A 14326-nucleotide genomic window follows, 5' to 3' on the forward strand; every position below is an offset into this window, starting at 1 on the left:
ATGGCTATTTCTTATTTAAAGCAAAGTATTACTAAAAGGTAAACACGACACCCTCGTAATAAACATTAGTTTTAAGACTGACGCGTTGGTGATTTCTTATGAACGGATGCAAGAGTAACATTGTGTTTACTAAAAGTGGGGAAAAGCAGCATATGCTTTGAATGTCAATGAGTTCATTTTGAAAGTTAACATAATGAAAGTGTTGGTACTCATTCGTTCGGCCGCCGCCTCGGATGAGAGTGAGGTCTCGCGGATGGCGTGGGAGTTCGCTATCTGGCAGCCTCCAGATGGCTCCGTCTTCTCTTATCTAGAAGAATGGGGTGCTGCCTCAATTTTTCAAGCCGCCTTATCTGGGAATCCTTTTAAATTTAATATTTACAGAGGCCTATGTTTTGTGCGGGAGTGGAGTCGACATTGCTCCAGTCAGTTGCTTAGCCGCTGTTGTTGTTTTTTTTCCGTTTAACTCTTCAAGTGGGGGGGGGGGGGGGGTGATGACTGATTACGTGACAGAGACGAGAGAATAGGAGCGGAAGAAATGGCAAACAAAATGAAGAAATCTACAAAGGGAAACATTTCATTTGCGATTTTGCATTGAACGCAAAAAGAGGGGGAGTATGATGACCACGCAATTACAAAAACAAACTGGGCTTTGTTACTTTATATGCACAAGAATACACATAAACAAAAATATACTTAAAATTATTTAAAAATATATATATATGAAACCGAATGCATATTACAAGTGTCTGAGATTATATTGGACATGAAGAGAGACAGAAAAAGCACTCCACAGGCCTCATCTGTAATTTTACCACGAGATGCTGCTTTGCTATTTCAACTTTTTTGTTGTTGTCGGGGATTGCACGGACCACTCACCAGCACCTCCAACCCCTAGGCTGGATTTATGAAGAAGAGCGTGTCATGGCCGCCATAACATCAGTACCAAAAGTTCATAAACATGATTTTTCTATTCCCAGAGAATTGACATTTTAAATTGCATGAGGATTTAGGAAATCTGTATCCTCCAAAAACATGAATATATTCAAAGCTTAATAATACAGTGGCTTAAGTAAAGCAAGAGACTAAGAAACGTTCGTTAGTTAAACACGCCATTGTGTGAACCTCCATTACATTAAATCCCTCCGTTATTGAAGATTTTAGGAGAACACTTAAGCAGCCATTGAAATGTCTTATTGTGACATAAGGACTATGGCACAAACGAGCACCTACTCCTTGGCAAAGTGTCCGCTTATGTTCTTTTCATTTTGAAGGAAAAATAAATAAATAAAACAATAAAGCCTCCGCCTTGGATTAATCAGTGCGTCCGAGGATGTAATTGCAGTGCTGGAGTCAAAAGCTGGAATTGCAGATAATGAACACATGGCCGTGAGGCTGCCAACATCCAGGGCAGAAGAAATGACAAGTTACAAAACTGTGACTTCAGCATTATTTAAAGCCTCACTAGGAAATGAGGGCACTTTGTAATTACTTCCGTCTCACTAGTGACCAAAAAAAACTCTCCAATATGTTAAAACTTCAATTAGGAGTACTGACTTCAATATTTTAATATATATATTAAAATATATATTTTTTATAACAGCTTAATGCGCTGTTAATATATATATTAATGTTCTTTAATATATATATTAAAATATTGAAGTTATATACAGTCATATTTTTTTTTTTTTTGACAGTCAAATATATAAATAAATAAATTAATTAAATACTACAAAGCACTAGGTTGTGGCTGTGCAGCATTACGGAAACTGCACTATCAAATGTAAACCATCCTTTGAAATATGCTTATTTTACAAGTACAAAAAATGGATGATAAACAGTTTTAACGATCACAATTATAAAAATGACAGTTGTACATTGCTGCTCTCTGGTGGCGACACTTCTAAAATCCACAACTGATATTTAGGAAACAGTAAACTTGAAATGCCATAAATGCTCATACTGAAATATAGTACGTACTGTGATTCTATGAATAAATATAGATAAAATAATTAAATGGTGAAAATTGAGACTTAAATAGGTTGTGGCGCTGTTTGAGATTATGCTCATCCATATGCGCCTCACCCACTAGGAAATGTGTGCTAAGAACTGCTATTAAGTGTGATAATTCATATTCATATATTGAGTTTTGTTTGTTTTAACTATACAAAGTACAAAGCACAAGCGCAAAAAAACGTATAGTAAAATAATTTATTGAAGGGAATCAAATCATAGAAATGTATACTATTTTGATGTGATAAGTTTTGTAATTTAGTAAAAAAAAATCTAACAAAGTTAGTACTACCGACAAGAATTTACAATATAAAAGTAACTACTGTACAAAGGTGGATATTCCTTAACATTGATACAAACCAGTTTGGTGTCGGGGCAGAACACATCAACAAAGCAAAAGTAAAATTAGGGAACCAAATGGAATAAAGTTGAACTGACTTAAAAGTATATCTAATTTTTTTTTTTTTGGCATTGTTCTGTCATTACCCAACTTGTCACCCATGCTCCCTTTAAAACAAACTGCTCACATCATCTGAGAACAAAAACTATGTACATATAAGTTAAAACAAAACAAAGAAAAAAATGCATGCAAATTGAATACTTAAGTCTTACACTAAGTAAACTCTCTTACCTTATAAACGTGAAAAAAATTAAGAGTCAAATAAATAAATAAATAAAGTGCACGCCCCTCCCCCTCGGAATTCCGCAAAAATCAAAATCCTCCTTGACCTTGTGTACGCTACATAGGCAGTCGTCCTGCTTCTATTATACATTGCATCAGGACGGGGAAGCGACAGCCCATGGGTCACGTGATCCGGTCCCCCATCGGTGAACTGAAATGACCCACAGAAGGGAAAAGATCCTCCCCCCCTTAACTGCTCAAAATAAATGTTCTGATAATCTACTGGACCATTATATTATATGTATATAAAGACACCCTATTCTAATGTGAACAGCTAACCCTTGAAGCACCTCCGTGATCCGTTCTGATTGGTCACGAGTAGATGGTGATGACCTCGCGTCCGCCGCCTCGCACGAGCAGCACCCTCTCCAAACCTTCCGTCAAAACCTCCAAAAATTCCATATCTGAAGTGAGCGCAAAAGTGAAGGGAACAATGGCAAAAAATGGCTCTTATGTTGCGTCCCTTGCCGCGGCGGTAAAAAGATACAATTCTCGTCTCCGTCCGTGTCACGGGGCGGTCCTGGCATGTTAAGGAGCACCAACCGAGCATCGTGGGACCTGTTGACTATCACCTCGTTCAGCTTCACGGCAGTGTGCATGCGCCGCACGTTGGATTGGTCCCTGGAGTTGAAAATGTACATGTTATAATACATTTTCTTAAAAAGTTAGAAAAAGCTGTTTTGTTTTGTGTCGCGTGGTGGGCGGGCAAGCTTCGCTCATTAGCATGTGGGTCTACTCTATACTTCTGAAGTAAACCAACTAAATGAAAACACGATGATAAAGAATACAAATATAATTGAAATTCTAACCACTTACCATACTGTAGCTACCTACGCTTATCAAAAAACTCTTCAAAAAGTATCATATTTTCACACACTATAAGGCACTTTGGGTTAAAAGGCGCAGAATTAATTATATATGGCGCACCGCGTCATACGGCTAAAACATACGGAACACAAAAAAGTTAACAGGAGAAAAACAAAGACTTCGTTTCAACTTCATTCTTCTATTTAATATACTGTACTCACATTATTGTTAATAAATCTTCATCCACAAATCCATCAAAGTCCTCATCTTCTGTTTCCCAAATAAACAGCTGGGAAAGTTCGCCATTAAATACGTCAAGTTGTCGGAGTTTGTCTCGTTCTTCAGCAATGAGCCCAGTTTTCCAGAAAGCTCGGACAAGGGTTAAAGCCGATACTTTTGCCCAGGTATCCACAATCTTTCTTGATGCTGTACTCTACGTATTAAACCTTATTAAAAGGTGCCCTCGATTTTTGAGAAAATGAAAGCCTTTTAAATGTGAATCATGGTGCAGAACACACGACACAGCAAATACTTTTGCCCAAGTAACCTTCAAGAAAACTCCCGTGCCTGGTGCCGGACATACTACAAGTGTGAACAAACTACATACAAGAACTTTGGCATCATTGCGAGTATTTCAATGTTAAGAAAATGCGACTCACGGTTTGAGGCTCATGAGCTCTCTGAAGTTTTCAGGCGCATTGTTTCTGATTCTCCTTTCGGCTTCACATTTCTCCTTCGTCCACGTCATGTGAACGTTCTCCGGCAGAGGACTATCCAATGTGTCCTCCTCCTCGTCCGAGTACAAACTTCCCATTCGCACCAGTGAGTGTCTGTCCTTAATAAGTTGTGCCTGTGAGGAGAAAGGATGTTCGTCAGAATTCCAGGCGTTGCCATTTTGATGAGACTTGTGTGTGTGTTACCTCTCTCTTCCTCTCTGCGCCGGACAGTCTCATCTGCCTCAGCATCTGAGATCTCTGCTCCATCATCAGCGTGCGCTCGTAAGTGTACGCCGAGATGTCGCTATCGTGCTGAAAGGCATCAGTGGATTCTTGATCAATAACATCAATATTAAACTTCTTGATGATCATCTCTGCTCACAGTCGGGCTTCTCATCTCACTGCATGAGATCATTTCTTACCATCTCCACCACTTCTACTTCTGCCTCTATCCTCAACTGGTAGAGGAAAGTGGCTAAATCCTTTTTCATCTGGATGCTGTTGTCATCCATCTGGGCGACCGTGAAGATACGCATTCGGCATTTTCTCCACACCTGAGAAAAAAAACAAAGCCAGAGTTTAATAATCAAACTCTCACCCAAATATTTTTCTCCATTCAATTTGCGCCGCCGTACTTTATGTTGCTTGAGCAGGAAAGGCAGCAGCATGAGCATGCCCCCGTCGTGGACGATCCACCACACGTCAATGCTGCCGTCGGTGAAGCGCTCGTGGTTGCTCGGGTAGAACGACACGTTTTTGGGTACCATTAGAGCCAGGTGGGCCGCAGTGGTGCAACGGACTGTGTCTGTGCGGAGATGAGAACACGAAGACCGTTTAGGGCTTAATTGAATCATAGTGGCCCAGGATGTGAGGATGCTTATCGTCTTAATGTTCCAATATACAATATGTCAAGCGGCAATTATACTAGGATGTCCACTTGGCAGTTCACAATTCAAGTCAATTATTAAGTTTAGGACTTTGAAGGTTACACAGAGTAACAGAGCAGGGTGGATGTATACAACTAGCAAAATATACTTCAATTTAAAATAGATCAGTAAAAATGTAAGAACAGGATCTGATATGGAAGTTTAAAGTAAAAAAAAAAAAAAAAGAAAAAAAAAGCTGTTTTTAAATCCAGTTCATTAAATATTTAACTCATAATTGAGGTCTTTAAAGGTATTTTCAAAATAAAGTTTCCAGTATCTTTTTCTTGCACTGTTTGTTCTTTTAGTCATTTTACTCGGCAACTAATTTATGTCAATTTTTTTATTTAATGTCTCATGTTCTTTTGTTTAAAAAAAAATTCAGTTAGCTTGTCTATAAAATGTGTTTTCTACAGAAAAAATAAAACCTGCCATGAAAACAAACTGGACTAACATTTGACCTAAGGTTAACCCAGTTATCTCGATTCTATAGGCCTATAACTGCATCTGTGTCTCAAGGGCTTACTGATAAAAGTCTTCCAAGCTCGAGGATCCTCGCTTTGCCTCCAGCCGTACGGCCATCCCATCATCACCGTGTTGTGCTTCATCCCCCCGAGACCGCAGGACTGGATCAGGTGGACGATTCCCTCCCGCACCTTGGTCGCCACCACCACCTGACAGAAACCCTTGACCCTCTCAATGTCCATCATGTTCTTGATGGTCTGGGGGGATAAAAAAATAAATAATAATCAACAAGATATTGATCACAATGCACAACTGTTGAAGAACACCTTCATGTACCTGTTCTGCTGCTTGCAGTTCTCCATAGCTTTCCAAAAAATGTCCCTGGATGACAGATCCCACAATGGTAAGACCCTTCCCGGCCTTCAGCTGCGAGGCAAAAGTTAGCAGTCGAGGATATTTAATGTGGAGATCCTCATCCAGCTTTGACAGAACCAACAGCTGAGGTCTGTTGGGCAACAGGGACATCATTATTTTCAAGATGATGTACGCGGAGATGACATAAATCATTTGCAGGAAGACTTCAGCGTACCTCCAGTTCTTGGTGTGCGGGGGTCCCACTTCTAACCTTAACAGGGCATAGCGTGCAGCACTTAGGGAAAGTCCTCTGATGCCATCTCCCCACTCCTTCTCTGCTCTGTGTGGAAAAATACAATACGCTAAAACAAAAAGCAGACATAAGAGCCACAAAACATTGAAGTTATGAACATACCCCTGGTACTCGATGTACTTGTAGATCATCCCAGCAATGCCCATGGCCACAATAGCGTAATACCAGGAGGAGATGAACATCAGGGCCACGCACATGCTCATTCCGAGGAAGGATAGAGTCCTTTGTGAGATAAAACATGATGAAATGTTTATTCCTTCAGATCCAGGGAAACACTCGCATCTAGCAAAAAAAACTAGTCAAGCTTATCCAAGTGGAATGGAGCAGTTCAAGGTTGTTCTCACCAGTGGTAGTATCTGAACCTCGGTCTCCAGTTTGGGGTGCGAAGGAGTGTTTGCACAGCACAGGCCAGGTTGACAAAGAGGTAGCACATCAGGAAAAACCTGCAAGAAAAACAAACACATGGATCTTAATTCATTGGGTTTGGTGATTGGATCGAAACAAGTATACATCATTTTATTTCATATAGCTATCAAGGCCAAAACAATCAAATGACATTTATAAAACCAACGACCAAACAATTAGACTGAATAGTTTTTTGTTTTGTTTTTTATATCAAGACATCCTAAAAAATTGTAATCCTTATTAAAAGTATCTACAATAGTATCATTGTCAAAAAACTGCTACCTTTTCATTCTCAGTTAAAATACGTTTAATTGGCTACAACAAAAGGTACAAAGTCGAGGCAACACAAAGCAAGTCAACTTACATGGAAAGAATAGGTGCCACCATATCCAATGAGGCGATCAGGATACCAAGCTCAGCTATGAAAACAGTCAGCAATAGGGCCCATGTTGGCTCACCATTAGCCTTCCCATGACCAAAAACCTGAAACAAAAAAAAAATAATCAGCAAAGAAAAATCATACATTCCTTCTCTCTTCTGATTAAACAGGGTTGATCTTCAGGTTCTGTTCTGAAATGCATAATCCACAATGTGATTTTTTTTCTCACTCTCAGGAACGGGATGATATTGTCCGTAGCGATGGCCTGAAGAAGTCTAGGCGCTCCAGTGAGTGTCTGTAGACCTGCCCCCACCGTGGAGAAGAAGGAACCGATGACAATAACCCAAGGGGATGGCCAGGACAGAGTTCCCACGACCAAATTGTTCCTAACGGCATCACCAAACCTAAAGGTACAAACGAGGTGAATTTAACAAATAATAGAAGCAAATATGACAGCTTGCAAATACATGACTTACTTGTCTCTTAGGACCACCCCTTCCACACAGGCCCCAAACAAGATCACAGAACTTAGATCTTGATGCAAAAGGTCAAGGAATTTACAAGCAGTTACAGCAGATGAATTTCCAACCGAAAGATTTGAATTGATATCGTCACCCAAATAAGGATACAGACAAGAGTAGTGGTGGTAATAGCTAAGATGGTTCCAATGGGAATGGATTTCTGAGCATCCCGGAGATCTCCAGACCGGTTGGAACCTGCCATAATGCCTACAAAGCACAACAACATAATGCTTAATATTAATTCATGATATTTGATATAATTCAGGATATTTGATGTCTATAGTCGTCGATGGCTGTGAATGAGTTAAAGCTAAAATGTCTTTTTTTATTCACAAGAAATCCAAATAGCACAGTTTATGACATTCCAATTTTCCTTTCCCAATGTCTTACCTGTAGCCGACGGGAAGAAAATGCCCACCAGCAGCATGAAGGACGTGGCGATGTCTGCAGAAACATACATGCCAAAGTGCTCCATGGTGCTGTGGGAGTCCACCGACACGAGGCCATCCTTCTCCAGTATCTCGCCTTTCTGCAGGTAGTCGCCCCATAAATTGTCTACCAGAAACAGAAAACACGAGTCAGTCATGTTTTTTTTTTTTTATTTACCGACATTTGCCGCAGGTTTTATCTGATTTGATTTGATTTCACTTTATTATTAGGTATGCCATTTGGGAACCTCCACAAAAGGGCTCTCATCAATACCTTTAAATATTCCACTAGCCAATCCGGGAATTCCCTGGATCTCTGTGACGTTATTCTGCAGGAAGTAGTCGTCACACTGTGTGCTGCTCGCGTTACCCGGAAGGCAGAACATGTCCCACAGCTGACTGGGTGCTGTGACGTTGCCAGTGGTGACAGTTTTTGCGCACACATCAAAACGATCTCTGACCAAGGTCCTGTTGCCAAGCATACAAATCCTAACGCAATAATAAAAAACAATCAAAGTCACCAAAAGATTTCAAACAGCTCTCAGTAGGATGCTTTACACAAACTTACGGGAATTCTGGCGGATGAGAGACAGACTTGATTGCGCCGGCGTAGATGGAGACGATTGAAATAATGACGCAGGCGAGGAAGAGCGAGGCCAACTTGTTGACATATTTGACCCCTACGAAAACCACCACAGCCATGAGGCTGAGGCAGATGGTGCCGTAGACGCGCATGTTGTTCAACATGGCGCTGTCGGTGCCGTGGTGGTCTGCAGCATGAAAGATGGCGGCCTGGGGCACCAGGTATTGCTAAGAAAGAAAGAAAATAAAGAAAGAATTTATATCTTCCCCCATTTATAAAATACTACGAGAAAATGTAATTAAATATTGTGGTAATATTAACTTGTTCAAATAAACGAACGGAATACATTTTTATTTTAACATTCTAAGCAAACAAATATGGTTCCTGTGCTAAAAAACGAACCAAGAATATTTCAATGGCTCCGAGGATGTACATGGCAGAAGCAAAGGTGGTGCCAAGGTAGAAGCACAGGCCCACAGCTCCTCCAAATTCTGGACCCAGAGAGCGCGAGATCATAAAGTAGGCCCCGCCGGCTACAAAAAGGAAACACATTGTTACAAACCAGATGCTCCAGAATGCAGTTTTACACAATTTTAATAACAAATAAGACTATTATCTGTAGCCGCAGCGATTCAAACATTACCTGGAACGACACCATTCGTTGCGATGGCACTCATCGATATGGCCGTGAGCATGGTCTGCAAAAGGAAAAGGGACAGTGCAATTAAAAAAAAATAATAATAAAAAGGTTTGGCACAGATATCGGGCAGGGACATCTGTGTGGCACGCTAACATCCGCCCATCAAAATGATGCCTGGGCACATCATCATCCAACTGACTAAGCATAATCCCGCCTGAAATAATTACTACCGTTTATTATTGCTGTATCCTGGAAATACAGTTCATACGCCTACAACGCTGATTACGTAAGACGATGGCTCGCGCTGCAGAAATAAAAGTCTAAGTGGCCACTATTGATGACAACAAAACCGGATATGCTAATGTTGCGGCTCGTTTAGATTTTATTGACCGGTACCCGGTGGGCACAGGCTGATGACCCACATTGGGCTTGAAATCCAGCCGGCATATTAGCCCAGTTTGTGTGGGCGAGTGCGTACTTACACACGTGCAGCACATGATAACAATCAACAGGGACTGCATGATGCCGGCCACCCCGACGATCCACGTCAACCGCAGGAAGAGGATGACCCCGAAAATGTTCTGGAGGCACGGTAAGTAGACACCCATCAGAGTGCCCATGTTGGGGGACTGAGGGGGAGGCAAAAAGAGGGGGGGGGGGGGGGGCGGTGATTATTGAATAATTCAGGAAACAGTGGTATTGATGATCATTATTGATTGGTGTACTCTTTAAAAGGTCACTTCAGAGTGTTACTGCTCTTACATGAACAGTGGATGCAATCCAAGCCAAGCTTGCTGGACAATCTGTCAGCAAGTTTTCATATAAAAGCTGGCCAGGAAAGACCTGTTGTTTAATTTTACCCGGCACCGTTGCACTGACCTTGGGAGTCTTTCTGCGCGAGGCCTCCGCGCTCTCTTCTTCCTCATGCTCCTTGGCTCCCTGGGTGATGTTTGTGTAGCTGACCAAGCGACTGAGCAGAGAAGACACTTTGGGTCGGATGTCCAGCTCTTCCTGAATGAAGGGGAACAAGGGGGGAAAAAAATCATGCAAAACTTTTTTTTTTTTTTAAAAAGAGCTAAGGTTGTTATTTGATTTTGATAAACAATGCAATAAATACCTCAAACAAGGCCAAGTTCCTATCGTAGAAGTCCTTCTTCTCTTCAGGACTGTTGAGAAACGGGTGGTCTTCTTTGTGATTGCCATGTCCTATCATTGGGACCAAACGATACAAATTAGAATTACATTGATATAAGGATCTGCTTGGAACATTTTGCAGACATACCCCTGGACAATGATGCTATTTTAGGACAATAATTTGCGCATACACATTTTCCTATGCAGTTGTTCTTAGTAGAATTGCAAGTCGAACATTGAGCACATATAGACAAACAAAAAACACATATAGGCATTATAGATGAATTACCTAACATGTATGATTTGGGAATATATGGAACATGCAAACTCCACACAGTAGGGCCAACTTTGAGATTTGAGGCAGAAATGCAGACGACAAAGCCATCTTACTGCCCATTGAAACAACTACTGGAGTTTTTTTTGGCCCAGAGTGTTCGACCCGTCTCAGGTTTCAAGTGTATCCTCTCCAAACTCTTTCAGCTCCCTTCTTCAAAGTGATATAAATCACATACTGTACAGTCTTATCGTAAGGACTCAAGTTACTATGTAAGGGCCTTTGCCAAATAGAACTTCTAATTCAAGTAACACGCAAGATGGCACCAAACTAAAAATGTATGCATGCAAATGTACGAGCCCAAAATGACACCAGCAACAAACCTTGCATCACTTGTTTTGGAGAAAAAAAAAGTGTTTCAAGAATTAATCACCTGCAGCACCACTGGTTAAGAATAAATATGACTCCCCACTCACCTGTGCTCAGTGTGGCAATGCCGCTGCTGCTGGTGGTGTCACTGAGGCTCAGCATAGTTATGAGCGGCAGTGCTGTGCACGCTGCACTCACATCACTAACTACTATCCAGAACGCCCGCTCACCCTGGGTCAACACCCACTGTGGGGCCTGATTCAAACACGTGTGGTGCCACAAGAGGCCGGCCGGGCTCATTGATGAAGCACAGAACCTTGTGTTATCGTACGTGAATGTAATTGTCTCTCACTTGATGTGCATATATAAGTAGAGGACAGAACTAGCAAATGAATTGATGTATTTTGTTTAATCACCATCAAAATGCTTCACAGATGAGTTGCAGAAAGGTGGGGAAATAAAAAGTACACAACACTGACATCTAGTGTTTGGGTGGAGTCAATACATGAAAGGCAATTTTAAACAAACTAAAACATGTTTATTATCAGGTTCATTCACGTGTTGTTGAGGAATACATCTCTCATTTACTCATTTATACTTGCAAGAAGAATATTTTCATATTTTCAAGCTTTTCATCTGCAGTGCACTTTCTCAACAATTTAAGTGTCCATCAGCTCCATATTGGAAAAGCAGCTTACCTGCTAAACTTCCCCAATAATGATTGCATTAAAGGTTTAGCACCGAGAAGCCGATTAGCTCAATCTATTTCCTATTTAATATTGTTTCTACTCCACCGCATAAATTCTCTGATATCCTAACAATTACACAAGATTGTCAAATTCTACAGATGCCGATGTTTATGATGGCATCTCTGGTAGTCTTAAGGACTTTTTCCATGCGGAACAACATCGAAAGAATGCTAACAGCAAAATATTTTTGTGCTGATCAACACTAATAATGAGCAAATGTTCCTTCTTTGCCATCACTGGTGCCTTTCTCTGTCGATATCACAAAACGGGAATACAAAGCAAAACATTGAGTGAGGAAGTATAGCCAGAGGTTGCTGGCAGTCACATTGCCCAACTGTAAACTATCCGCCCAAACTGGTGAATGTATGGGAGTACTCTTTTGGCTCTACCACAATGACGGCAGTGTTATGGATTCTGGGCCCGACAGAGCTGAGTTTTGTCATTTCCTCCCTGGTTACATTACTAAAATAGAACAAAAAAACTACGTTAGACTCAAATATGTCATTTACTGTTTCTATTTTTTCTACACCGCTTGTGCAAACACAAATCTTGTTTCTGCAATGACCTAAAGTTAAAATTAAAAAAAAAAGCAAGGCAAACGTCAAGCACAAAAACAATGACAACTGCAGAATGATCATGCCATTGTTGTCGTAGATCTCCATGGCCATGAAGCAAACTTTCCTTATTATAGCCCACGCCTGTTCTCCTCATTCACCACAGTCTCACTTCCTTTTTCGACAGCATGTAGTCATCATGGCAGCTGCCCGTGAACTGGGATGTCATTGCTGCAGGAAGCTCACCACACAGCAACAGGTCCAGTTGGTTCAGCGACAAACTATTATTTATGTCTTTAAAAAAATATGACTTCATTATTTTTTTGTTGTTGTTTTGCATGGCATTGGTATTTTTTGCAGTAACTGAATCTTTAACCTTTTTCATTTTGGTTAAGCCATTCTTTATGAAAGGACCTGATGTGCAAGAAAAACAAGAATGTGTTGATGTCATCGTTTTGATGTGAGAAATGTGTACTGGCCTAGTGGGGCCGGTGTCAGTGAACTTCAGATGACTCAACACAGTCACGTACTAACCCCGGGTCAATGGGCCACTGTAAAAGCCTTAAAATGTCTGTATTTACTGTCTGCTATGCTTTCTTTATGCAATGCAATATTTAAGATCAGTGACAAGAGAAATAATAGAAAGTTGTGACCAGTGTGAGGAAACGGATTCTGTGAAAGTGTTCAATACAATATAATACAAGGTAAATAACTTATTTGAACTTAAGGTGAGTCTTTAACCTGTCACAGTGAGCTCACTCTTCACTTTGAAATAAAATTTCAAATGCAGCTCAGTTAAGCGTGTGGGTTTGAACAAAATAAAGCCTTTGGTTCTGTCCGATTCATTTCAAAGACCGCACCCAGTGTGAGTCTCTTATTCCAAAACATGTTTCTTTCCTACAGCCCATGTACAAATCCCACATAATCACACTCTTTGCCTCCTGCTTGCTCTTCTTGTTTTGAATCCTTCCCCTCTTGTGCAAACACGGTAGAAACACGTGAGTGACAAGCTGAGGCAGAAATGTGCTGCAGCCCATTTTGGTGAAAGCAAATCCTCCCAGACGTGAGCACCATCTTTTGTGCCAGGCGGCCTTTAGAGGCCTTTTTTTTTTTTTTTTTTTTGGTGTGCTATCAACGCAGCCCTCCCTTCCCCCTCCACATCCCCAGTTGTGTAGCTCTCAACCCTTTAAGTCTACTTTAGAAACATGTAAAGCGATTTGCATTTGGAAAAACGTGTTTCTGGCCTTGTTAGAATCGCCATGGTAACCGTCCAAACAGCTGTTGAGCAGTGGTGGTCGCCACTAGTCACGCTGAGCTTACGCTCCAAACTTTGGAAAAAAGTTATGCGGCTTACCGTCAGAGCTGACCGTGTCTTGATTATCCGGTGGGCCACCGTCGCTGTGGTCCACGGAGTTGATCCCCTCCAGACTGTCATAGCCAGACTGGGCTCGATCCCTCACGGGTACCACCGTAAAATGAGGCATGATTTCATCCCCAACTCCAGCTTGGCATAGCAGGTTAGCTGTTAGCTCCTCTTCCCACTAATGGCAACTGCATTCCACTATCCTGCTCTCACTTCCCCCGGCCCTGGCTATGATTGCAATCCACGCCCACCGACCGGCCCCGATTCTGAGGTGGAGTTCTTCACTGGGAAAGACCATGGGAAGACATTTGGGTTCGCTGACAAAGCAGGAGGAGTTTCCCGATAGGAGGGTTGGGTTAAGTGAAGTCATCCTCCCTTTGCAAAGGTTACACTGAGCCTTCAGCCTTGCATGTGTCCATCCTGAATTTCGTCAACAGTCAGCTTTATGTTCAAGGTCCGGACTGTGTGGGCCTTTTGACTGCTACGTGGCAGAATCAATAATATTTCAAAGAGTTTGCAGATGTTTGCATAACCATTGCCTCTCTCTCTCTCTCTCTCTCTCTCTCTCTCTCTCTCTCTCTCTCTCTCTCTCTCTCTCTCTCTCTCTCTCTCTCTCTCTCTCTCTCTCGCTCTCTCTCTCTCGCTCTCTCTCTCTCG

The 14326-nt window shown here is 41.5% G+C and overlaps 1 protein-coding gene across 1 annotated transcript; it reads right to left on the minus strand.

Moving 5' to 3' along the window:
- Positions 1-2194: 2194 nt before the first annotated feature.
- On the minus strand, positions 2195-14124 carry slc12a4 (solute carrier family 12 member 4). The gene is made up of 24 exons (XM_085907191.1): positions 13661-14124; positions 10344-10432; positions 10106-10237; positions 9709-9855; positions 9230-9284; positions 8989-9119; positions 8572-8813; positions 8278-8492; positions 7966-8130; positions 7684-7782; positions 7531-7588; positions 7284-7458; positions 7040-7158; positions 6615-6713; positions 6373-6492; positions 6193-6297; positions 5940-6108; positions 5665-5860; positions 4851-5020; positions 4638-4769; positions 4420-4527; positions 4159-4349; positions 3180-3313; positions 2195-3096 (listed from the first exon to the last, which is right to left on the minus strand). The coding sequence occupies exons 1-24, from the start codon at positions 13788-13790 to the stop codon at positions 3005-3007; spliced, it is 3273 nt and encodes a 1090-aa protein (XP_085763317.1). The 5' UTR covers positions 13791-14124; the 3' UTR covers positions 2195-3004.
- Between the last annotated feature and the right edge of the window lie 202 nt (positions 14125-14326).

Source organism: Syngnathus leptorhynchus, chromosome 3, assembly GCF_054491065.1.
Source record: "Syngnathus leptorhynchus isolate UIUO chromosome 3, UIUO_Slep, whole genome shotgun sequence".
NCBI classification, from domain to species: domain Eukaryota; kingdom Metazoa; phylum Chordata; class Actinopteri; order Syngnathiformes; family Syngnathidae; genus Syngnathus; species Syngnathus leptorhynchus.